The sequence below is a fragment of the Chanodichthys erythropterus genome, chromosome 4 (assembly GCF_024489055.1).
Source record: "Chanodichthys erythropterus isolate Z2021 chromosome 4, ASM2448905v1, whole genome shotgun sequence".
Lineage (NCBI taxonomy): Eukaryota > Metazoa > Chordata > Actinopteri > Cypriniformes > Xenocyprididae > Chanodichthys > Chanodichthys erythropterus.
Genome location: NC_090224.1, coordinates 34700507 through 34725760, shown reverse-complemented (window position 1 = coordinate 34725760; position 25254 = coordinate 34700507). Strand labels below are relative to the sequence as shown.

At 38.1% G+C, this 25254-nt stretch overlaps 1 protein-coding gene across 2 annotated transcripts in view; it reads right to left on the bottom strand.

Moving 5' to 3' along the window:
* The window catches only part of plpp3 (phospholipid phosphatase 3), a 42682-nt gene extending 17832 nt beyond the window's left edge, over nt 1–24850 (bottom strand). Inside the window, exons 1-3 of one of the 2 annotated variants that reach the window (XM_067384818.1) lie at nt 24313–24850; nt 4656–4810; nt 690–970 (exon numbers count right to left, since the gene is read on the bottom strand). In XM_067384818.1, coding sequence (XP_067240919.1) covers nt 690–970; nt 4656–4810; nt 24313–24448 — 572 coding nt within the window. In that variant the 5' untranslated portion in view covers nt 24449–24850. Of the gene's footprint in view, nt 1–689; nt 971–4097; nt 4256–4655; nt 4811–24312 lie in introns of both variants that reach the window. The other variant, XM_067384817.1, reaches the window with a different exon arrangement.
* Nucleotides 24851–25254: the final 404 nt, after the last annotated feature.

The following is a 25254-nucleotide window of genomic DNA, read 5'->3' as shown; positions in this document are numbered from 1 at the left end:
CATGAGTATATATTGCAAATAAAATTCTCTTATGCTTAGCAAGGCTGAATTTATTTGATCAAAAATACAGTAAATTAGTATTTTAAAACCATTTTCTATTTTAATATATTTTAAAACACAATTTATTCCTGTGAAGTAGGCTGTCAAATCGATTAATCACGATTAACCAGATCTAATATAAAAGTCTGTGTTTATGTGTATATATATATATATATATATATATATATATATATATATATATATATATATATATATATATATATATATATATATACATAAACACAAACTTTTATATTAGATCTGGTTAATCGCGATTAATCGATTTGATTAATCGATTTGACAGCACTACTGTGATGGCAAAGCCAAATTTTCAGCAGCCATTACTCCAGTCATCAGTGTCATAGAAATCATTGTAATATGCTGATTTGCTGCTTAAGAAACATTTAATATTATCAACGTTGAAAACAGCTTAATATTTTTTAGGAAACTGAGATCTTTTTTTTTTTTTTTTTTTTTTTTTTTTTTAAGGATTTATTCAAAAGAGCATTTTTTTTTAAAATAGAAATGTACAATATATGACATTTCTTGCTTTAGCAGAATTTTTCATCAAAAGCAAGGGAACAGTAATATTAAAAGTGCTATATAGTTGTAAGCCCATGTGCATCATGTGAGTGCTGAATATATCTCACCTGGCCTCTTGTACTTTGCTGGCATCTCCACGGCATACGTATTGAGTAATATATCCCAGAGAGCAGTTGATGCTAGAGTAGTCAGGCTGACAAACGTCTAGAAAGTGCGGCCTCATCCGGCCAACAGAGACCTTGGCGATGTCTGTGAATGATTGGCTGACGGCACAGCCGAAGATGAACACACCCACTTGTCTGTAAAGTGTGGAGACATATGGGTTTCCCACGAAAGATTTGGAGCCCTGGTTCAGGTAATGGATCCTGTAGCATTCGCCAATCACAATCTAGAGAACGGTTCATTTACAATGAAAAAAGAATTACTGACAGCTGAGATTAACACTACACATGGTTTCTGTTCCAAAACCTAGTGAAGAGACCATCACATGTATCCTTCATGAAAAGCCAATCCAATAATGGATTGTGTAAAGATCAGTGGAAAAAAATTACTCCAAGATGGTAGATGAGCAGAGATATCGATTATAAATATATTTTTATCAATACTCAAATCTATCAATAAAATTATTCAGTATAATTTAAAAAAACAACATTTGTGTGTTTATGTATTTTTATGCTTATTAGAGCATCAAAACTTTTAGCTTAGCAACATGCTAATGACAAACTCTATTAAAATCAACTGACAATGATTCGGGACAATTTTGTGATGCTCAGAGTTGCTGCCTATGTATAGTGTTGCAAATCGCTCACTTATCAGGTTCCATGATGGTTAGGATACCTATATAGGCACTAGAAAGTGAGGCGGTTCACTAGGTTTTGGAACAGAGCTATTAACATTATAAAATGATGGTGAATTTGTGAAGTCACACCGCAAACTAGTGTTGTCAAATGTACAGACTTTGGTACCAAGTCATTACTGTCATTTGAAAAATGTGACGATAGCAGCATTTTCCCCCTAGCATTTTGAGCGCTGTTGGAGCGTTTGAAAGCAGGCGTCTATCAGTGGATCAGTCTATCAGCAGATATATTAGATCCGCTGATAGACACCTGCTTTCAATTGTTCCCGTGTATCTGTATAAGCGCTCGGTGAAGTCAAATATGTCTATTTACAACGTTTTTGAAGCGTTGATCACTGTAGCCAATCACAGGCATATCTGTTGAGTGCATGAACACAATGGCCAATCAGAGGTGTTCCAGAATCCACTCAAAATGCTAGAGGGAAATGCTGGTATCCTCACATTTTTTTACATTTCAGTACCAACTTGGTACCAAAGTCGGTACTTTTGACAACACTACCACAAACATGTCACTGTATAATATCACAAGATTTCAGTGGTCAGGTCATGGGCATGCAGGGTGAGGTTAGAGGAACATGCAAGTGAGCTATCAGTTAGGAAAGCACATTTATCCCAAAAAGCAAGAAGAAATGAGTAAAAGAAAGGAGGGAACGACAAAACGAGTAACATGATTTATGACTGAGCATGGCCTGCCCATTGCTGGTGATATTTTAATGATATGGAACATATTATGTTTCTAAAGGTTATGGCTTTCATATGAGCAGTTAGAGCATGGGATTTTAAAACGGAGGTCTGCACCATTTGAAACCAGTAGGACATAAATTAGAGCAGAGAGGCGTGGGCTATGAAGTACATAAACCATGCCTTAATGAGATATTTACTATCTCTCTCTCTTGTTCCCTCTATTCTCTCTTCAAACCGTTGTGGAACGCTGTTGTGTTGGTAATGAAGAGTGGGGCTGCCTTCCCTGAGGCCTAACCAAACTAGGACTAGACACTGCTAATTAACTACAGCTGTGTGAAGGGTGCCAACAATATATATATATATATATATATATATAAATATATATAATGTGTGTGTGTGTGTGTGTCTGTGTGCACACAGTCCTTGTTTTAATCAGGAGAATTGCTGAGCATGGGAACATGTCTACTCCAGACAGCGAGGCACGCATGTCTCCATATGGGATCTCCATGGAGTCATGGTTTGGTTTTATGCCAGTGTTCAGGGGCTCGTACTTCAAGACCACTTTCCTCATCTCCACCACTTTATTCCACATGGGGCTTGTCTGGCATGTTGAATTTTAGTTTTGAGACAGTGTTTTGAAATTTCACAAGAGCTAAAAATAATTGTGTTATCTGGTTTGACATTGTATTCTTTCTTGTTCTTCGTCTAACATGTGTCCTGCAGGTGATTAGGTTCGTTTGTTAGAGGTTAACCCGTCGCCAGCTGTCACAAAAGCTGTGGATGTCTACTAATTCAACACCTCAGCAGCTGTAGGGTAGTTTATTCTCTTATCCAGATGGATCTACACTGAATTTTGTGAGGCTTTTAAGCAAGTTTTTCATTTTATTGAGCTTTATTTTACTCATTTTGTGGAGTTCAAATTAAATTCACTAAAGGATAGGGCCAAGAACATATCCTGCTCATTTTTCCAAGAAAAAATCTATAAATATGACAAAATAAGATAAATATAAATATTCTTTATTTATTTTTGCATTTTGATATTATTTTCATAACAATTTAGCATATTTCCAACCAAATCCTCATTACAATAGTAAACTTCAAGGTAAAATGTCTGGACGGGTTTACAGCAATAAAAATTTTCCTTTTCCATTATGCCAGTGACACTTTAGGAAAATGTATTTAAAAAACAAAAGTCATTTTTCAAAAATTTTAATTTATCAAAATTGTTATTGTCAGTCAAAATGTGAAAAAAATCATTTTTTCTAGACAATTTTATTAGGCAAAATATGTTTTTTAATATTTAAAAATATATTTAAAATGACTCAATTGTTTTGTAATTAAAATGGTAAATTTCTTATATAAATTGATGAACTTTTTAAACTCTTCCCTTGTGAAAAAGAAGTGCACTTAATTGTATTGAACAAAACAACATGTAGTGTACTTCAAATCTTAAAAGTATATTTTAAAAAAAAACAAACAAAAAACTAAATTTTTCCATAATAAGCACTTTTTTTTTTTTAAGGTATGCTAAAGTGTATTTCTTTTTCATAAGGGATGTATTATTGCTTTTAAACATTGTTAACAGTATTTTCGCATTGCTGTTTTTGAGAATTACTTTTCTAAGAAAAAAGTCAAACACAAAAAGAGCAATGCATCACAAAACATGCAGACAAAAGAAGACGGAACAGAAAAAAAAAAAAAAAAAGAGAGAACGAGACAGAAAGAGAGATAGAGATAGCCCTGACCATGATGAATCCCTTGATGTTGAGTTATTCAAATATTTTAAATGAGTAGATGGGATGGGGTGGACTGGTTAATGGATTTAAAGAGGATTATGGGTAGGATTATTTGGTATAAAGTCACCGTTTATTTCTACAGTTATTCTACTTATCTAGTAGGGGATGAGGGATGTAGATGGGAAGTTTATATGAATCAGTGGTAGATTTATATGAATATATATAAGAGAATAACTTACAGAGAGGATGGCAATTAGTATGCCAGCGGCACAGAGCACGGCATCGCTTATGGTGTCCCCGTTTTTATACGGGTACTGGATGGACTGGTCACTGCAGTAAAACCCGCGATGGTACGGCTTGATTGTGCTAGTTTCAATTATCAGGAAAGGCAGGCCAGCTACAGCGAAACACACACATACACACACACACACACACACACACACACACATAGAGAGAGAGAGAGACAGAAGGGGGGAGAGAGAGAAAGAGAGAGAGGTTTAAGGTCAGTCACAGAAAGACACACGCAGGTAGCGGCACAGCACAGCACAGCACACGGCAACCAAGGATTATGGGAAATACCAGGCAGGGGAGGGGGGTCTGACATGGTAGCTCAGTTTCTGAGAGAGTGAACGGCTACATATAGTTAATGCCTATGATTGGTACAATGCACTAGCAGTTTCTGCTACATAACAGCTATAAACTATAATGATTCTCTCAAAAGACTTGATTTCCCATGCAGTCGCCCCACTCGCCTGGCCCCATGTCCCCTGTCTGAGGCCCCTCTGTGGGGCACTTACGCTGGCAATGGGCAGAAGGAGGCCCACGGCTGTCAGCACAGAAGACGGCACAGTGCTGCTTTTATAGGCGTAGCGGATACTGTCGTCCGCGCAGTAGAACCCACGTTGGTACGGCTGCACTGTCGATTTATGCAACACCATCGAGGGCAGCATGACTACGCAAAAAACACACACAGACCCCATAGGGCGTGTCATGATACACACTTACCTGAGAGGGCAGGGATGTTTCACATTACTCATGAAGCGTAATATATAGTAAAAAATACACTGCAAAATCAGTATTATTATTATTTTTTTAATGTGGTCGTTTTGTTTTTTTTGTAAATTGGCGATTTTCTTTTCTTATTTTAAAGCATATTAAAATATAAAAGAATGATTCAAAAAATGCCAGTGGAGTTGGACAAATAAACTTAAGATATATTCTTTGAAAACGGGTCCGAAAACTAAATATTGCTTCTCAAGTAAACTGATCTTGTTTTAAAGATTTTTAGATATTTTTATTGTAAAAATTCAAAAAAAAAAAAAAAAAAAAATACTGATTGCAGTGTAAAAAGCATGAAAATTAAGTGCAAAAAGCCTTAAAACTGAGCAGCATTATATGTTAATGGAACAGGATGACTAAAAAACTGATGAAATGAATTGTTACCAACAGACAAACTAGGAAGTTCTTCTAGCCTTTATCTAATCTTCTAAACAAAGCATTAGCTTAAAGTGCTGCTACTACAAGAGCCGTGTACACAAAATCTCACAGAGCACACATAATGTACTGTGTATCCAATACACATTGTCTTAAAGTGACAGATTGCGTGTTTGCTAATTAAGTAATTTACGCGAAGCAGCACAATAGCGAAAGAAGCTTCCCTTCCCTTTTGCTCGGGTTCAGTGCTATTGTCAGTGCAAAGTAGCTTACAGCTAAAGACAATACAGCCAAATGGCATTAAGCAGAGCTTTTATGCAAACAATACTGTAGGTAGATCTTCAGAGAACTAATTAAGCACAGATAAGACCTTATAATCAACACCAAACCCATCAAAGTCTAGCATTCCATGTTTCTTTGGTTTTATAGTTTTATTGAGGGATTCAAACTCATTTGTAAAGGGTACTGTTGGGTTTTAACAAGAACAACTGTGATAGGTGCATTTTCAGTGAGACCTTTGTGTGATTTGTTGAAGTCATTTTCCAAACCTGAGCTGTCTTGCTTCCTACATTTACATTTACATCCTTACAATCATGAAACCGGATTGAAACAATCTACATAGGTGACATCTCTACACAAATAATGTTTGATGTTAGCTAAAAACAATACTTTAATAAATCGCAAATACACAAATAATGTGCACTATACGCTTACCCTAGAGTATCTATAAAAACCAAAGTATAATTTGTGCTTAAGGATTTATCTTAAACAAGCTGTCTTAGGAGGTAGCATGATGTTGTTACCTATTTGGAACAGCTTGCATTGGGAATGAGACTATGAGGCTTTCTAGGTAGACGAATCTCTAGGGTATGGAAGAGAGATAGTATGTTGACATTGTTTAGACAGATTATGTGGATTTTTCAGGTTCACTTGTGGTTCTAATAAAACATTTTCATAACAGTTTGCCTTTTTGCTTTACAAGATAACTATAATGGAGACACTTTTTGTGGTTAAAGCAAAAGCCTGAAGACTTATGCTGAGGAAGGTTTTCCTTGGTATAGAAATGGACAACAAATTACATGCACATTAGTTTGCATCTAAACCAGTCTATTTTTTTCTTTAAGGAAAGGGATAGATGCCAGGCTGGGACCTCAGCCCGAAATGGCCAACTCATTTAAATGTCACACGTCCTGCAAAACACACGTCAGCTGTCATCAACTAGCCAACGGCGGGAAAAATAAATACATATTTTCAAATCAAAGCAAACTAAACATCAGACTCAAAGTTGTGGTGGGAGCTTTGAAAAGTTCCCCTTGAAGGATTGTAAAATGTGTGAATAGCAAGAAAAACAAAGCTTAGCTTACGCCGACCACCCAAATTTCTGGAATGGTGTTTGGAGCGAAAGGGAGAAGGGGGCGTATGGGTTTTTTGTGGTTGGAGAGAGACGAGACTGCAGCCGTGGTGACTGATTCTTTCTAACACACACATACACATATATATAATAAACCAAACCTTTAATATGTAAGATCATACCAGCACTGGGAATGAGCACGTTTTGAAAAACAATGTTCCTCGATCTACCCTCAGGGCCTCTTTGTTTTTCTTTGACAGAAAAACCACTTATTCCTCAACCTTCAAAAACTTCTACAACGTCTTAACGTTCAAAGGAACATCATGTTGTGGTTTTTAGACATAAGTTTGTGTACAACATAAGCTTATTTACATGCGGTCAGACATCTCTGTCTTTAATCTATTTATCCTTTCAGATGAATTAGCATTAACGGAATTAAAGGTCGTAGACACTTTTTACACCTGCAAAAATAAAGGACTTTGGGAGTTTGTAGGGTTTTCTCACAGGTGCTTGAGTTGGGGATGGTAAAAGAAACTTGCTTAGCCAATTTGATCCAGGGGTTTGAGACTGGGTGGAGAAAATCTGTGAACCTAGGGTACACACACAGACATGTGCGCACATTCCTCCTTGAAACTGCTTGTGATGTTTTCAGATCTGCTCTGACCACAAGGTCAAATACACTTAGAATGTCTGGAAAAAGCCAAGTCCTGGTGATCATATTTCATCATATGGGCATGCATGTTCACATACGGACGACGCGTGCTGTATCTATTTCTGTCAGGGTGTGTGTGTATGTCTGCATAAGTTTACTACAGTGTCTCCTAAAAAAAAATGGATGAGAAAATAATCGATATTACAAAAATAAAACAATGCAAATATTACAAAATGTAACATTAAAAAGTGTAAAAGTCATTTGTTTTTATAAAGTATTGAGAATGAAAGGGGGAAAGTGACGTGAGGAGGCAATGCCTCCATCGCGCTATGATTGGATATGATCGGTTGGTAATTGATTGGATATGACTGGTTCGTGTGATAAATCCCGCCTCGTTTTCGTGCACTTTCTCGAATCGCTTGAATGAACACAACGATTGCGTTAATGGGAAGACTAATTAAAAAGTAAGTAAACAACTCAACTTTTAGTGATATGTTAGTGAAAAGCCTTCTGTCTGTGCCCAATGATGTTGGCTGAGAGCCTGTGTCATGCCAGCACACCGTTGTTCTACCGCCCATGTCATCACCATGAGAGAGGCCTGGTATGCTGAAACTCTCCTCACTCTTTTCTTGCTCTTTCTCACTCTTCAGCAATAAAGGATTTCTGATCATCCAGCTAACATGTTCTGAAGTGCTTCAAACAAAACTGAAGATTTTCACAGGTTTAATGCCACAAACTTGATAAACTGAGGCTTGGACTATATGTAATACAGAATGTTTTATCTACTGTAACTCTCTTTACTTCAACCTCCTGGTACAACAGTAACTATGAGAGACTGAAAGAAAGAGGGAAGGGAGGAAACCACTAGTCTGTGGTCTGTGCGTAGTTAATTAAATAGAAATAAATTCAGTCTGATTCACAATGGACCCACGGCCACAGTTAAAGAGTGGTGAGTGGTGACCTACAGACACAAAGAGGGAGCTGTCTAAGTTAAACAGCTCTTATCGTATCCTTGTGTCAAGGAAGCCAAGTGAAAAACATTAAAAGCTTAACTTACGCCAAACAGACTCATGTTTCTTATCAAGATGTATTTACTTAATGTCGAATCTCACCAAATTTCAATTGTGAAAGTCAATGTGCAAATTATACAATGACTTTTGCGGTTGTCAGGGTGCCACTGTTGTTCAGACTATATTATAAACTTATTGTTCATCTCTATGGGTTTGTCAGTGTTATATCAGTTATTATTATTATTATTATCATTATATATTTGACCATTTTAACATATTACTTTCATTATTACTTTCATATATTAAACAAAAGTACAATTAGGGGGTACAGATTCCCCCTCCTGATCAGAGAGTTTGTCATGTGATGGTTAAAGTGTTTCAATTCAAAGTGGCTCTTCGCCACTGGGTTCAGTGTGTATGAACTCTCCATTCAGTCTCAGAGTTAATGATCAATATGTGCTTAATAAAAAACAATGAGTCCAAAATCTATTGGGACCTCGAGCACCATGCGTACACCAGACACACTGAAAAACATTTATGAGTGGGTGGCAGAGTGGTGCATTGTGAGAGAAATTTTCTATTTGCGTTATCAGATGTGGGCATGCAGCCTTTCTGCTCTCAGAAGGGGAACAGCTAGACGCCAGTCAGTTGGCCACAGCAGCTCATAGGCCAGACTGGAAATCATTTGTAGAAATCAATGTTTATATAAGAAATGGGATGATTCTTATTAGAGACAATTGACTATTGGTGGCTGGTTATACAGTCATAAAGCCTGGAGGAAAAACATGTTTGTGTGTCTGCTGCAAGATTACATTGATATCTTATGTTCACTTGCGAAAATGTGTGAGCGATTGTGGAATAATGCTTATAGCTTTGATTGACTTTGATTGCTCATTTTTTTCAACTGGGTCATGGCCACCAGAAAAAGTCACTGGAAGTAATGCAGTCTGACAGAACCACACTGCAAAGCCAAAGTTATTTGTTAAACAACTTATCAAAGGCGAAGAGAGTAATTTCTGTGTCACTAACGAAAATTCAAAATTTTGATTCCCCCATATGCCACTGGTTATGTCAAAAAGAAATTCACACCCCAATCTACCACCACTGTTGCTGTGTCAGGCTCGTCGGTATGTTTAAACAAACTATTTTATGATTTTTAATTTTTTTTTTAAAATGTATTTGATATAACTAGACTTCTACCTATAAGGTATCTGTTTGTGGAACCATTTGCACTTAAACAAAACTGCAAGAGGAAAATATCTGAAAAGTTTGACCTTTCTTTCAAAGCTTCTAAAAGCTTCTCGCTCTAAAGGAAGTAGTGGTAATGACTGCATGATGGGGAGAAAGTGAACTGCATTGTGAAGCAGAAGCCGTGAATGACAATTAAAGGCCGATCTGTCATTGTTGGGACAGAGATGCATTGATGAATAGGAAGAAAGCTTTGTGAAGAAATGCGTATGCAGGAAAGGCCTTCTCCCGACAGGGGCAGTATGCCCTTGAACAATAAGTGCACTGAGAGATACAAACTCTGAAGTGTCAAAACTTTCTTTTGAATGGATCGTGCAAAAACACAAACACAATAAAACCCATATACACATTTAAAAAAGTTAGATCAGCAGTAAGACCGAGGTAACACTGCTATAGCGTGACTGTGCATAAGTAATGGAGGCATGAGGTAAGCTAACACAAAGTACAAATTTAAAAATGTGGTGGAAAAAATACACACAGAGATTCTCTGAAATAGAGGCCACAGTTACCACAACATATACTAGCCAAGTCTCTTCATAACGTGAGCCCCTGTCTGAGTCATGCGTATCTTCCTGTAGCCAGTGTGCAAAGATACCACATAACAATTGTCACGAATCAAAGACAGGATGCTAAGGGAAAGGCCTAGTCATATAATGTAAGATAAGCAAAGGTGTTTAACATGTTCTTTAGGAAAGTCTGTATGAGCTTCTCTGTTAAAATGCTCATTGACCCATTGAGTCAGACAACACCAGGCTTCTATTACATAATTTCCTACATTAATTAAATGAAGGAAATGGTTTTAGATAGATTGTGCAAAGGAAGCCGTTCCATGAATGCCAACTTCTGGTGATTTACATCACTCATAGGTAGCGTGCCAGAACTAAGGTGCCAATGCTTGGTTGGTTAGCATGGCTAGCATCATTAGCCAACTCAACTGCCTTTGAGATTAACGGGAATGCTAACAGATATATTTCTCCAGGTATTATAGACTTCCTTGGTCAGAACTTTGTTCTGTTGTTCAGCACTTGAGGTTGTTTTGTAACACTTGGCTGGAGAACATGTTGGTCAATGCACCCTTGAACATGCAACCTGAGTCCTAATTAGACACAATGAGTATGGGGTGAACTCGATTCATAACAAACCTGATATGAGGAAAGACCTTTCCAACGTTTTCAAGCTACAATGTCAACAATCAGGACTACACCTTGAGGAAACAATGCACACATGACAGTGTGCAAGAATAGAATCATTTTAGATACAAGCACGCCCTCTGAGGCCAATAAGAAGTGACGTGAGGGTTTGTTTAGTTCTCAGCTCAATTGATGGCTTTATCATTGGTGATCTGCAAAGGGCTTGTGTCCAGGGCCTTCATACAATGTGAAAGCCTGTGGAGGATGCAGAGTGAGAGAGAATGGGCATGTTCCCTGTGGGAATCAGTTGAGAATGAGTGGCTCACTGCCAGCTCTCATGAGACTCTCACTGGCTGAAAGACTGAAGCCGAACACAAAAGAGAAAGCCACCCCTGCTGGGAACAAGGGAAATGTAAGAGGAGGGCTTTATTAATTACTGGGAGAAAGGTAAAGAGAGAGGGAGATGGGGCAAGAGGAAGTGAGGGTGGCCATTGAAATCTAATGCAATGCCACAACATGAAGCATACTGTATATTTAGAACTGTGTGTGTGTGTGTGTGTGTGTGAATGTGTGGACCAAGGTCTATAACACCCGGAGAAAGCTATATCAGCAGTTGCTCAGCTAGCTCAGGACCCTCTGGAAGTCGTTGATTTGAAATTTGCCAATTTCTGCTCATGGATGCTCAGTTCTGGATGCAATTATTTATGAGCCAATCACCTGAACTGTAAATGCCATGTAATGAATCACTCTGGAGCAGCAGAAAAATTGTGTCATGACAATTCGGATGTGATGCTTTATTACACTACAAGAAAGTGCACAGGCCCAAACTTTTCAAAGGTGACCTTCCTGTCCTAAATGGCACCCTTAGCCTTTGCGGTGCTCCGTCTACACTTGAAAAATTGTGCATCGACGCACAAAGCAAGAAACACTCTATTGCCTTGTGGACGTTATGGCATTCCAAGAAATGCAAGTCCGCAACACTGATCAAGTGTGTCATTTGGGATAGGGCCTTAGTATAACTTGGTTTGTATTTAGTACATACTAAAACCATGCTAACATGTCAGACCTTGACCCTACTGGTGAGGACATGCCATTTATAAAATGTTCTGCACTTGCTCACTGGAATGAGAACGCCCTGTGAGGGATTCTTTAGAAGTCAGAGGTGCATTTCAAACCTGATTGACATTTCCGAAACACACACAGATCCATTCTGGCTCCCAGACACATATAACACAAAACCCACCCAGACTAAACACTAAAACACACACATAAGTACACAAAGAAAGATTAACGTTCTCGGTCACCTTTGACCCATGAACCCTGACCTCTGGAATGTGTGGTCTCAGTAGCACCCTGCATGTTGGCCTCTCTTTTGCCCCCACTGCGGTACAGAAGCACTGACCCGGACACTAAAACTATACCCATTAACCCATCCCTTATAGATATTCATGTCAGAAAGAGACTATTTTTGATAAACAGAACAACACAGTCCAGTATGGATCAATGTGGTTCAACCCAGATCTACTAACCCTTATTTCCATCTGACCTATCTGGTTAACTCATCGATACTAATAATATCTGTGTCTACCCACCAGGCCACTTTTTTGTGCATTATGTATGTTGTTGTATCCAAAATGCTAGCCGCATAGTAACAACTTGTAGCTAAGTTATATCAAGTGCGATTTTGGACCAATGAGATTTCCCCTTGGCCAGAGGTACTCTGTGCAACATGACAAAACAAGAAACTAGAAGAAAAACCAACATGTGAATGTTTATTTGGTTTATGACAGAGACTTCACTGTGTTTTCCATTACTGTATGTGAGAGTGACCACTGCTGTCACAGTGTTCTCTGCTCTCTGACACACCAGTGTCGCTCCGTTAGCTTTGTCTATGCAAGCTGCTGAGGTCAGCAAAGCTGTGCTCATTGGCAATCCTACCTTTCTCACTCTCTCAATACATTAGATAGGCTCTGGGCCAGGGCCCCAGTTCAAAACATGTGCTTACGCACAGCAATTTTTACTCACGGAAATCGACGCCAGGGTCATGCCTTTTCACACGGGCATCTGAGTGGGCAGCCTTCTGGGGGCCTGATAGCACTGTATGCAAAACATTAGGGCTGCATCTGAAATTGCATACTTCCCTACTATATAGTAGGCGAAAAACAGTATGTGACAAAAGAAGTGTGTCCGCTTTCAAAGTACTCAAAAGAGTAGTGAAAAGGTACTACTACTTCCGGCAAGATTCTGAAGTGTGAATATGATGGACAGTATCAGGAGAGGATTTGTGAATGTCAGTTAAGCGTCATAACTGACGCTGGTAGGTCCTTATTCAAAATAAGTACCTACTCAAGAGAATATGGGATTTTGGATGCAGCCTAGAGCTGTCTGAAATCACCCCTCTACCCTAACATAGTGCACAATTTTGAGGGGGCAGCCATTTGTAGTGATGTCCAAAATCATAGTGGGCATTATCAAATGCACTCATTCAATCCCATAATGCACCGCAATAACGAGCGTACAACAAATGTACACTCAACGGCTAGGGAATACTCACTGTGAGGGTCACGCCGCATGAATTCCTGTCTCAGCGGAAGATGGTGTCCACAACCATCCTGGCCCACTCGGGTATCCAAATTCACTCTAGTGGACTACGTTCAAGTGGACTACATTACACTCTTCCAAAAGGGGGTTTCTGCAGCGATGCAATAGAAAAAAAAACATTTGTGGTTCCCCCCAGAATCTTTCAGTGATCAGTTTCTAAAAGAACCATGTTTTCTAAATTTAAAGAACAAAGTTGTAATGTAAAGAATAACCTTTTTCCCCACTATAAAGAACCTTTGGTGCAGTGGAAAGGTTCCATGCATTTTAAAGTTTCTTCATACCATTAACGTCAATAAATAACTGTTATTTTTAAGAGTGTACTGAATTAAAGTAGGAAATGGTGAATGAGTGTATAGGGGAAGATTTCGAATTCAACACAGGACTGTTTCAATACGCATACTTGTATACAGTTAAAAATTATGTGCCAGCTTCAACCTTGCATTCTTCTGCACTTTTCATTGACTGAAAACCTAAAAAGATAAATTTGTCATACAAGGGGCTGTGGTTAACATAGCAGAAAAAGAAAATACACTAAAAAAAGTAGGCTACTGTATATCATCCAGGCCCCTTTTGCTTACTACTTTCAACATACTGATTTGGGATGCAGTAATTCTTATCTTGCATACTATTTAGGATGAACTGCAATGATACAAAAGCCCTCCAAGTTCCAAACATGTCAAAAGTGTTTACTAGAGGAGAATTATTAACAGAGCTTCAAGTCTAAGTGTCTGTGTGTTTAACAAACATTCCTGAATGAGATGTTTATTAAAATTATAACTGTATAAACATTATCGCCCATCAAGAGTAAAATCACAGTGGATGGGGGCGTAATGGAAACGTGTCAAAGCTGCTCTGTTATTTAACCTTTTTGATCTCTTCCCCACCCACAAACAGCCCCTTGAGGACACGGCAAACAATATATTTCAATACATAACAGAATACATGAGCACACATAAATTGAATTCACAGTGATTTCTTCTAAGAAAATAAGTGTTTCTTCGTTTATTTAATTCATGTAATAAATAGGCCTAGCATGTCAAAATAAAAGTCTGGAGATACCACTAAATCAAGAAGCAAAGAGCCCTAAAAAAGTTGCTGTGCCAAGTGTGCTGCGTTCTTTGGTAGGTCTGTTTACTTTGCCTTTAGGTGCACAACTGCTGGCCAGTTTCCTTAGGTCAAAGGTCAAACCCAGCCTTTTTCTTCTCACAGTAGAGTGCAATTCAACAAATGAACACCAACTAGCTTTCTGCCTCTTTTCCGAGTGGCATTTCTTTACCGAGGCCAATAAAAATGTAATAAACCCCTGTAGCTCAGGAGAAGAGGCTTCTTAGGACCGAAGGAGTATTCCTTTTCTCTCCATCAATCCTTTCATCCCCTCCGCCCACTTCACAGACCCTGGTTAACCTAGGCCACCACAGCCTGCCGTGAGCATCTTCATTGAGGTAGAGCCTAGGAACTGCTCCCATCTCCCACCCTGCCCTAGAGCTCAATGGAAAGACCCGCCACGGACTTAACACTACAACCAAAGTATCTGAAAATAGCAATCTACACTCTACCAGAGTGTGAGAGCTGCATTTAGGCTTTTGGTGTGGTTTGTAAGAGCATAAGATCATTGAAACGTCACTGTCTAAATGTGTTTATTATTGTGTAGTCTATGGGTGAATATATATTGACGTGTTTGTGTAAGCTACACATCTAATTGAGGGCGTTTACTTCTGCAGTGAGACAGTAACAATAACAGTGAGGGTGTAAACGATCACAGCATTGTTTTGCTCCAACTCCACCCACCAGGAAACATCCCAGAGTGAAAGAAAGACAAAACGGCTCTATAAACGTACAGATACACTAATGCAGTGCAACATGAAATATACACCCCAGTTTCACAGACAAGGCTTAAGATAGTCCAAGACTAAATGCATGTTTGAGAAATATGCCATTGTTTTGTCTCAAGACGCACACCAGTAATGTTTTTTTCTAAGGCACGTTTTTAAAAGACACTTAAATGTCCTAATCCTGGCTTAATACAAGCCCTGTCTGTGAAACCAGGCCCAAGCGTTTTACTTGCAGAGAAAGGAAACTATGGGGTGAAGAAGGGAATGGGATTGGGAAATGTTGCGAGCCAGACTCAAGCTAATATTTCCCATACGAGTTCCACAGCTGAATGCCCTAACTACAATGCCACAGCTCCAACATTACTAAATTAACTAATTTAAACAGCATTCAACACAACTGCATTGAAATAAATAAATAAATAATATACTGGTAGTGTTGTCCCGATACCAAGTTGGTACTGAAATTTTAAAAATGTGACACTTTGAGAGGATTCGTAAACACCTCTGATTGGCCGTTGTGTTGACACGCTCAACATGTCTGTGATTGGCTACAATGATCAACGAACGGGAGCATTTGAAAGCACACGGAAGTGTTTGAATGTGAAAGTGTTTTGAAAGTGGGAGCAGGAGCGTTTAAAAGCAGGTGTCTATCAGAGGACCGATAGGCCAATCACAGACATATCTGATGAGCATCAACACAATGGTTAATCATAAGTGTTTACGAATCCACTCAACAGCACTCAAAACATAACATTTTTAAAATTTCAGTACTGACTTGGTACTTTTGACAATACAGGTGTTCCTCAAAAACTGAAAGTTGCACAAGATAATTACATATAGAAATTGAGTTTTGGATGTATTAGCAAGTTTTTGATTTAATTTAGTCATTTTGTTTCATGCTCTTGTCATTTTTTACTAGTTTATCAAACATTACTGCTTTGCGTTAATGTTTATTTTTTATTTCAGTTTTATTCAGGTTTAATAATGTTAGCACTTCAACGTAAACTTTTCATTTCAGTTAGAAACTCCAGTTAGAAAGTTTTTCATCTATTATTTTATTTAAATTAACGAAAACTATTTTTAATAGTTTTAGTTGACAATAACACTGCTCTATATAAATGCATTGACACTTGAGCCATTTGCTGAAACAGCACAATGCATTTTCATTTTTTTATGCAATATTATTTTTAATTAATATGCAAAGATTTAACTTCAATCCCTCCTAGCCCCACCCTTCTCACCCTAGCTTATTCTTAAGAAAATTCCTTCTCTAAAGCCACATTTGAGCTATATTGAATATCATTTGTTTGAGTATTATCCATCACATTAGAATATTAGCTTTGGTGACACAGATCTCATTAGCATTCGAATGCACGCAGGGTGACAGCCCTTTAGGGGCCAGCTAGGCTTTACACTCAGGAATGCCAAGCACCCTGGACTTAATCCATATGACCCAGAAAAAGTGAAAGAGTGCTTGTCGTGTGAGGGTGGCTGTGAGGTCACCCTTGGCCTTTCGGTGCTAGATTAAATGCCCACACTGGATTTGAAGAAATCCCATTCCACAAAACACATGCACACTCTCCAGAAAAATTCCTGCAAACACCCTGGAATTACAATCAAGCTGAGCGAACTGCGGATGATTGTTCCAGCTGATGCATCCCACAGACTCGTACACACACACAATGCCTTATTTGCTGAAACAATAGCTTACAGGATACAATATAGACTAGTGAAAGGAAATAGACTACAATTAACACTGAGAATAAATAAACAAATCATTTGTGTGTTTACCTCGTAGAGAGCCCTACAAACCAGCAGGGGTTCCTCATACTTGACTCTATACCCCTGAAGATCTTATGCTATTGTTTCGAGCGCAAACAAAGAGCCGTAAACTGGCAGAGATATGCGGCGGATGATCACAGAGATCACTCGGAGGAATTTAGTGACCATAATGAAACCGAAGAGTGTGTTATCATGAGTACACACTCCAAGAGACCCTCTGGATGTGATAAAGTTCTAGCTGACAATCTACACATACACACACACACACACACACACACACACACACACACATACACACACATACACACACACACACACACACACAGAGAGAAAGAGTCTAAACAGTCAGCTGATGGTCAGTCATGCTCATGTCTGCCTGTCTAATTGATACCTACGCCAACCCACTTCGTCGCATAAACTCTTCAAGCATATAATTAAATCACATGGCAGCGACCTCAAAAACCAGCCTCTCTTACACACACACACACACACACACACATATACTTAGACATACACAAACACCCTAGCAGTTTCTTGAACAAATAGTCAAACTCGTTGTACTGCACATGTGCACTTAGACATACACAAATACTGAGAGTGGGCACTATGTTTTGACAGCGTCATTACTAGCGGTGAAGCCGAGGCAAGGCGAGGCAGTCTGTGACTCCATCTGAGGCCCAGATGACTCTACTGTACTCCAAGAGCACTCATATGGAAACCATTCCTACATCACACTGTAACCCTCCAGCCTTAATGCTGACTATTACAAAATACAGCTCCCTCAGGAGCCAAGAGACTCCTAACATCACTTTCCAAAGATCTGTGGCAGCTTCTCATTCAGAGGAATGACTTCTGAAATCCTGTTTTATGTTTCAACAAACCCAGCCTGGTTTTTAGTTAATGGCAGAGTAGGTGTTATTTTATCATCTAATATGTCACCTCATTATGTAACATGCAGTTTTTACTATTTCTTTTGTCATTTCTTGATATAAAGTGGCTGGAAAAACCCACAGAGGACTGAGGAAGGTTGTCTGAAATAAGTCTCACTAAATGTCGACTTTCTAACCAGCTCTAATGTCACAGATTTATGCTTCAGGTTATCATTGGAAAAAGCTAGATTTTCTTGGTAAAACTTTATAATAACTTTCCTTTTACTGAATTTGAACTTCGTTTTGAAATCGCGATGACCAGTTTGCATATTTGGACATGCTGATGTATTCTCCCTGTGTTGTTGTTGGTTTATAAATGATTTACCTTACAAATCTGATGAAATGGCTGATTAAACTGCATGGCATATATTTATTGAATTGCAGCTTTTGTGAATTCACAATAGCACTATGGTTTTTAAATGGTTTTAATGCATCATGCAACCTTAATAATGTTGCATAATAATAATGCAGTTCCATGGATTCATGTCCATGGAATGTGCCACTTCTGGTATTTTGCCGGTTACTCGCCGTGGATAAATTGTAATGGAGGGTTGCTTAAAATCAAGTACTCAAATTTAATCGAGGAATTATGACAGCCCTAAAAACTTCTATAAAATCTTTTTTTGATATATCTGTCCACAGTTCAGTGTAACCAAAGTATCCGAAGAAATGTGTAAAGCTGAGTGGCCATTCCTAGAGGACTAAATAGAGTTGCTGAAAAGAAGTGCAAAACACATGTAAACTATATAAACGGGATGGGGAAACGTTGCAATAGCAGAAGTTAATGGAGCACTGCTGCAGGAAGACTCCATCACTCCATCTGACTGACAGCTACGGCAGGTCAAAGTCTTTCCTGAATGCCATGTGGCAGCTTTAGACGGTCTCCTGCAATTACACCCTGTGAATGGGAGAAAGAGGGAGGGTTTGGGGCTCAGGGAAACGATGTAGGAAAAAAAACTGGGGGGGATTACATTTCACAGCACAGCTGGCCACACCTAGGGCAAAGAGTCAGAGTGAGGGAGGGAAAACAGGAGAGCGGCCTAGCGAGACTACCTTTTCCTCTTCCCTCCCTTTCCTGAGTTTGCTCCTGCATAACGCCGACCAAAAATTATACCAGATGTCACTTCAAGAGTGGAAGCCGCCCTTGGACTGCGATGAAGAATTTGAGAAATTCTGGAAAATATTTATAGAGGTGGACCAGACCTTCTCAGCTTTAGAGGTGGAGGTTAATGTAGTCAGACCTAAATGAGAGAGACTCCCAAAGGGTTCTCTGGCACTCCATAACTCTACCATCGGCCTCCTGGAATGTCACGGATAAAGGAGAAGTTAAAAGCAGCTAAAAGCGACCAGAAATCATGAGACCGAAACCTTTTCCTTCACTTTGATCTCCTCGCTAGGTTAAATGAGTGAGGGCCAAGTCGTTCACACATTGTTTTAATTCAGGGTAAGCGTTGACGGTGGTGATATCTTGTACTATTTAAGTTGATTTCTCATTTCCATTCCAACAAGTAAACAAGAAATCTCTTTTAGAATTTATGCCTCCCCAGAGAGGTACCAGGAAGCAGCTTGGTTAGACCTTTCAGACCGGCAAACTGGATTAAATGTCACTGGTAAGTCAAGTATGCTTTGCATCTGTGGGGTATGAACAATGAACACATCAACAAGCATTGATACTAATCGCTAACTGAGCAGAAAGCATCATATGTGTTGTGTATTAGGATGAATCTCACTAAGCCTGTTAAAAAGAGCATGTCCAAAAAAAAAAAAATCAATTTTGCACGACAACTATGTTAATTTCCATTCCAGTTGCTATTATGATAATAAAATAAAATAAAAATTACATCTAATATCGTCTAAAAGTAAAAATGTAAAATTAATATAAAAATATTTTTTTTGTAAAAGTATTTTTACAATTTAATATATAATATATAATTGCAATAATACTAATATATATATTTAATATAATATATTTAATATTATATAATTAATATTATTTGATGTATATATTATAACAATATAAATGAAATAAAAGCATAAACTAAAAGAATAAACAATATATTAAATTGTAATAATACTAATAAAGACACATTATTTAATATATTATATATAAAAGTAAAAGTTATATATTAACTTATATATTACATTATTTGCATATATATATATATATATATATATATATATATATATATATATATATATATATATATAGTAAATAATAAATGTACAAATGTATAAATGTTAAACAATATATGCTATTTTACTTTTATTTAATATATATAATATATTAAATAATGTGTATATATTTATAAAAATGTATTTCTTTTTTTTTGTTTATACTTTTATAAGTTTAGTTTATACTCTTATTATTATAAGTTTTTTTTTTTTTGGTTTGGGGGTGAGTTAAAACCTGAATATGTTCTTCATAAGATTCAAGTTAACAGCCATTTATACAAGCAGACCACTGACATCTCGAACAGTAAAGTCAGTGCGGATGAGAGAAAGAGTCTGGGTGGGTGGGTGTTTGTGTCTGTATGTAAACTATTTCAGCTATCAGTGGCATGGGCAGGAATGTGTGCGACCCACCACCCCAGACACCCTCGGGGGGGAGTGACAGTCAGAGACACGCCTCCTTTGCGTTACTATAACTACTGTATGCTAATGAGCTGAGCTGCAGCCTCTCTGCTTCATCTCAACAGGAGGTAACGCTAAACACACAATCCGTCTGGCTGCTTTCTTAAGCTTCATTTAGATTCATAACGCATCAGATGCACTGCAGATACAATGCCCACAGTGATAAACTACTAATGAGCTGGAACAAAAGCATCAGTCTCAGTGTGGATGTACTGCATGTGCAAACACCAACGGTTGAAGTGGATTCAAATGCAATAAAACAGACAAGCGAGTGCCAAGGAGGTTATCTGATGCGGGAGACTTTGAGAGTGCGGGAGAGAAATCCAGGGAAAGGGAAAGACGGAGATAACGCACTAATCTACAAATCTCCACAACAGATGGAACTTGAAGTGCCTGATCACTTGATGGGCTGCAGCTTCGGTGCTAACAAAGCCCATTCACTAAGAGACATTCTTCAGCCATCCTTTTCAAATGAGTCTCCTCTCTTTCACATAAACCCCCTCCCAAGATCACCAAAAACAGGCCAAGCCCACTATCTTAAACATGACAAAGAACATGTTTGTTTATGTCTTCCTTTTGAAGCACGGCGTCATCTTACGTTAAACTTTTTTAGTGAATTTGTTAGATAAGTTTATGCGTCTACACTCCAAAAAAAAAATGCTGGGTTAAAAACAACCCAAGCTGGGTTGAAAATGGGCAAATCCAATAATTTGGTTGTTTTAACCCAGCGGTTGGGTTAAATGTTTGCTAAACGTACTGGGAAGTTTTATTTAACCCAACTATTGTTTAAAAGTCACTATATGGCTGGCTTAAAATGAAGCCAAAATAGGTTGGAAATTAAAAATCAGACACAATTACTAGAGGCAACAATAATAATGAAAATGTGAACATTTATTAATAAGAAATTTAATTAATGTTTAATGTATTAACCTGTTATTAACTTATTAACCTGTTAGCGTTCCACTGCGCGGTACACAATGGTTCAAAAACAGTAAGCAATTTACTTTGGGTATGCCTTTTTTCAGGAATGCTAAGGGGTTAATAAATGTTCATTTATTAAACATATGAATAAATGTTAATTTCCAACAATTTTGGGTTCATTTAAAGCAAGCAATTTTTAAAACTTCCCAGCAGGTTGGGCAAACATTTAACCCAACTGCTTGGTTTGTCCATTTTAACCCAGCATTTTCAATGGTTCAAGATCAGCATGCAATTTACTTTGGGTATGCCTTTTTTTTTTAAGTGTTTTAGGCAATTTTTACAGGAATGCTAAGGGGTTAATAAATGTTAATTTATTAAACATATTAATAAGTGTTAATATACAACAATTTTGGGTTCATTTTAAGCAAGCAATACAGTTTAAACAATATATGAGTCAAATAAAACTACATTTAACCCAACCAATCAATTGCTGAGTTTGTCCATTTTTAACCCAACTTGGGTTGTTTTTAACCCAGCATTATTTAGAGTGTATATAAGACAACATGTGTCATTATGGATGCATTTAAAAGAGACCGTAAAACACGCACAGAAAGAGCTGAGGCTTCATTTTCATTATGATACGGCGACGAAAGGAAGTTATTAGTCACCAAACTAGCTGTAAACTTCTAATTTAGGACCCCCGTTCAAAGCGACGCTTGGATCAGTGATATTCCTCCTCTCCCGCCTCCACCTGCTCTAACGTGTCTCCTCTTTTCAAAGCGCAACAACCGTCTTGGATGCTGTGGAAGGTTCACAGGCGTTTTAAAACCACAGACTCTAATTGCTTACAAAAGCCTTGCCCTGGTCCTCTAAAGCGACATGTTTAAGCCATTCTACTCCGCATTCCTGGGAACAAAAGCAACGGGACTCATTCTGCCCCTAAAAGCAGGAGAGAAAGTTGATATGATGCCGTGGCTGGAGTTAAATGAGGCATATGCCAGCTGGCGGGGGGTTGGAGGGTCTCTTCTAGAAGAATGTGTAAAGATGAGGGCTGAAGTTTGTTAATCCTTCCATTCTGAAGGAGGAGGGTTCGAACTGACAGGCTTTGAGGAAAGATGAGAACCCGACGCCGAGATGGTTTCCAGGCATCTGAAGCAAACGATACAAACCGGGCAGTTGGTTTTCACCTAGCGACTAAATACTGACTTACTGTAGAGGTATTTCAGGTACAATCCTTCTGGAGTTATCGAGGGGTTAAGTGTATCGCTCGAGGACACAATTGTGTTCGCCCATTGAGGGTCTGAACCTACAACCTTTAGGTTACAAGTGCACATCTTTAACCACTATAGGCAACACTTTCATCAAGCACCCAATGTCACGCTGAGCTGGTGAAAGCTGTGAATGACAGCGCATCGAAAACTCACATGCAACTCTTTAAAGCCTGATTTATGAAATAGTCCCAAAAATGATGAGTATCATATTTGATACATCAAGCTTTGATGTCCCATATTGTATGATATGGGAGAATATAGCTCAATATTCAGAGGCTTGAACTGAGAGAAAATAATCAAATTGGTGCAGTTGCTGATATTTTCATGGCCAAAAAGTAAGATGAAATTCTTGGGGGTTAAATAATGCAATGCAATATAATGATGACTGAAAGATATACAAATAAAAGTTCCTCAAAAGCCTGATGTATCACATTTTAGCCTGATTTTTCTAAAAAAAAAAAATAAAAAAAAAATCAAGTAAACCCAAGTTGATTCAATCCAGTATGTGTTCATCTTTAAATATTACTAATGCTATATAAAGTGAAAACACATGCAAAAAGACATGTGGGACCTGAAAGTGTACATTTTTACAACTGCACTTTTAATTGTTAAAGAAAAGTATGAACAACAGAAGGCATGTAGTGGATTGTGTACATCAAGTTTTGGTCATGTTGATAATTTAGAGCCCTCTGTGCATCCAATATGATACATTAAGCTTTATAGGGTTAAAGAAAATATGTGTCTGAGAGCAATTTACAGATATCACAGTGTATCCTCTGTAAGGCAAGTATGTCACGGTCAATTGACTGTACTGAACTTCCAATCTAAATAAACTCTGTCATAATAAACTCGTCAGATCCAAATCAACTACACATGGCCGTGAAGGTCTGCCTAAAAATCCTGTTGCATCATAACTATAAAAAGCTGTGAACGGAAAGTCATGTTTACAGAACTGTTTTGACTACAGATGATTCTGCTACATGTAAATGATCGGTTAACCATAATAAGCATGTTCATATGCCACTTCAAAAGATGTCAATAGGACCCACAATAACTCCATCCTTCATCTGATGAGTGAGAAAGGTTTCATTAAAGCAATCCAAATAAAGTTTCTTACACAACCGACGGAGAAAACACAAGTGGTTTTATATCACCACAGTGCCAACTTTGCCCATCCTACAGGCTCTGATAAGAGCTTGTAACGGTTAATCTTCTGTTTACTAAGATAACAATGCAAATTCTGACTTTTTTTTTGCATTGTTATCTCAATAAACAGTAATTCATTTCATTCAGATCACATACTTCCCTATAGCTTATACTACAGTTGGCAACATTTATTCAACCTGGTGCTTAATGCTATACAAAACATATTGTAATACTTAGGCATTTATATAAGTGTACACACAATTGTTTGCCATTATTTAATTTCTGTCATTTTTCTGTAACTTTTAGCTTAATATTTTGATTTCAATAGCCTTTTTGTACATTTTTGATAAAGTTTAAGATGACTAATAAACAACTAACATATATATATATATATATATATATATATATATATATATATATATATATATATATATATATATATTAATTATAATATGATTTTAGACATAATGCATGTTTTTTTCCCACTATTACAAACTTTTTGTGTTGGACACTCACCCAAGACAAGGCAGAAGATGTCTAGTGCTATTAAAAGTTTCCTCTTGCTGTTGTCTACGCCGTTGTTATTTAACGTGGATGTTCCTCCGTTTCTTGTTTCGGGTGCCATCGCTTTCTCATACATATAGTTTTGCATTTGCAAGAGTTCCTCCAGTCGTTTCTTCCTCCCAAAAATCCCAGAGATTCACTGTAGCGGCTCGTTTCAGTTGTCTTGTCAGCAAGAACGTGTCGTATAAAGTCTGAGGGAGTTAAGGTCCCGGCTCAAGTGGGAAGACGTCCTGAAAAGTTAATGAAAACAATGAGTTGTCCGTGCAATCAAGTCCATTCAACTTTGTCCAGTGAAAGCGCAGCGTTACGGAGCAGCACCTCTCTGAATGATGAGTCGTGTTGGGTCGGTTAGTGAGCTGTTATCTAGTTCTACGCTACTTGAAGGTTTGAACTGAGAGCGGCGTTTTAAAACTAGGAGATCAACTCCTGTTTATGAATCCTCCTTTGGTCTCCACCTCCTTCCCTTCACTAGGCGCTCAGCCCCCTTCTCCTGTCCTGAGCCGCTGAATGAAGCCCGCGGCCCTTCGACACACATGCGCTCGCTCACACACAGAGAGAGAGATACACTGCCTCTAGCGGCCAATGCTGGAAGTTGTCATTTATCTCATTTAACTACATGTAAGAAACATTAAGAGGGTTAAAGGGTTAGTTCACCCATCATTAATTACAGTGGTTCAATATTAATATTATAAAGCGACGAGAATATTTTTGGTGCGCCAGAACAAAACAAAATAACGACGTATATAGTGATGGCCGATTTCAAAACACACCTTCAGGAAGATTCGGAGCGTTATGAATCAACGTGTTGAATCAGCAGTTCGGAGTATCAAAGTCACGTGATTTCTTCAGTTTGGCGGTTTGACACGCGATCCGAATCATGATTCGACACAGAAG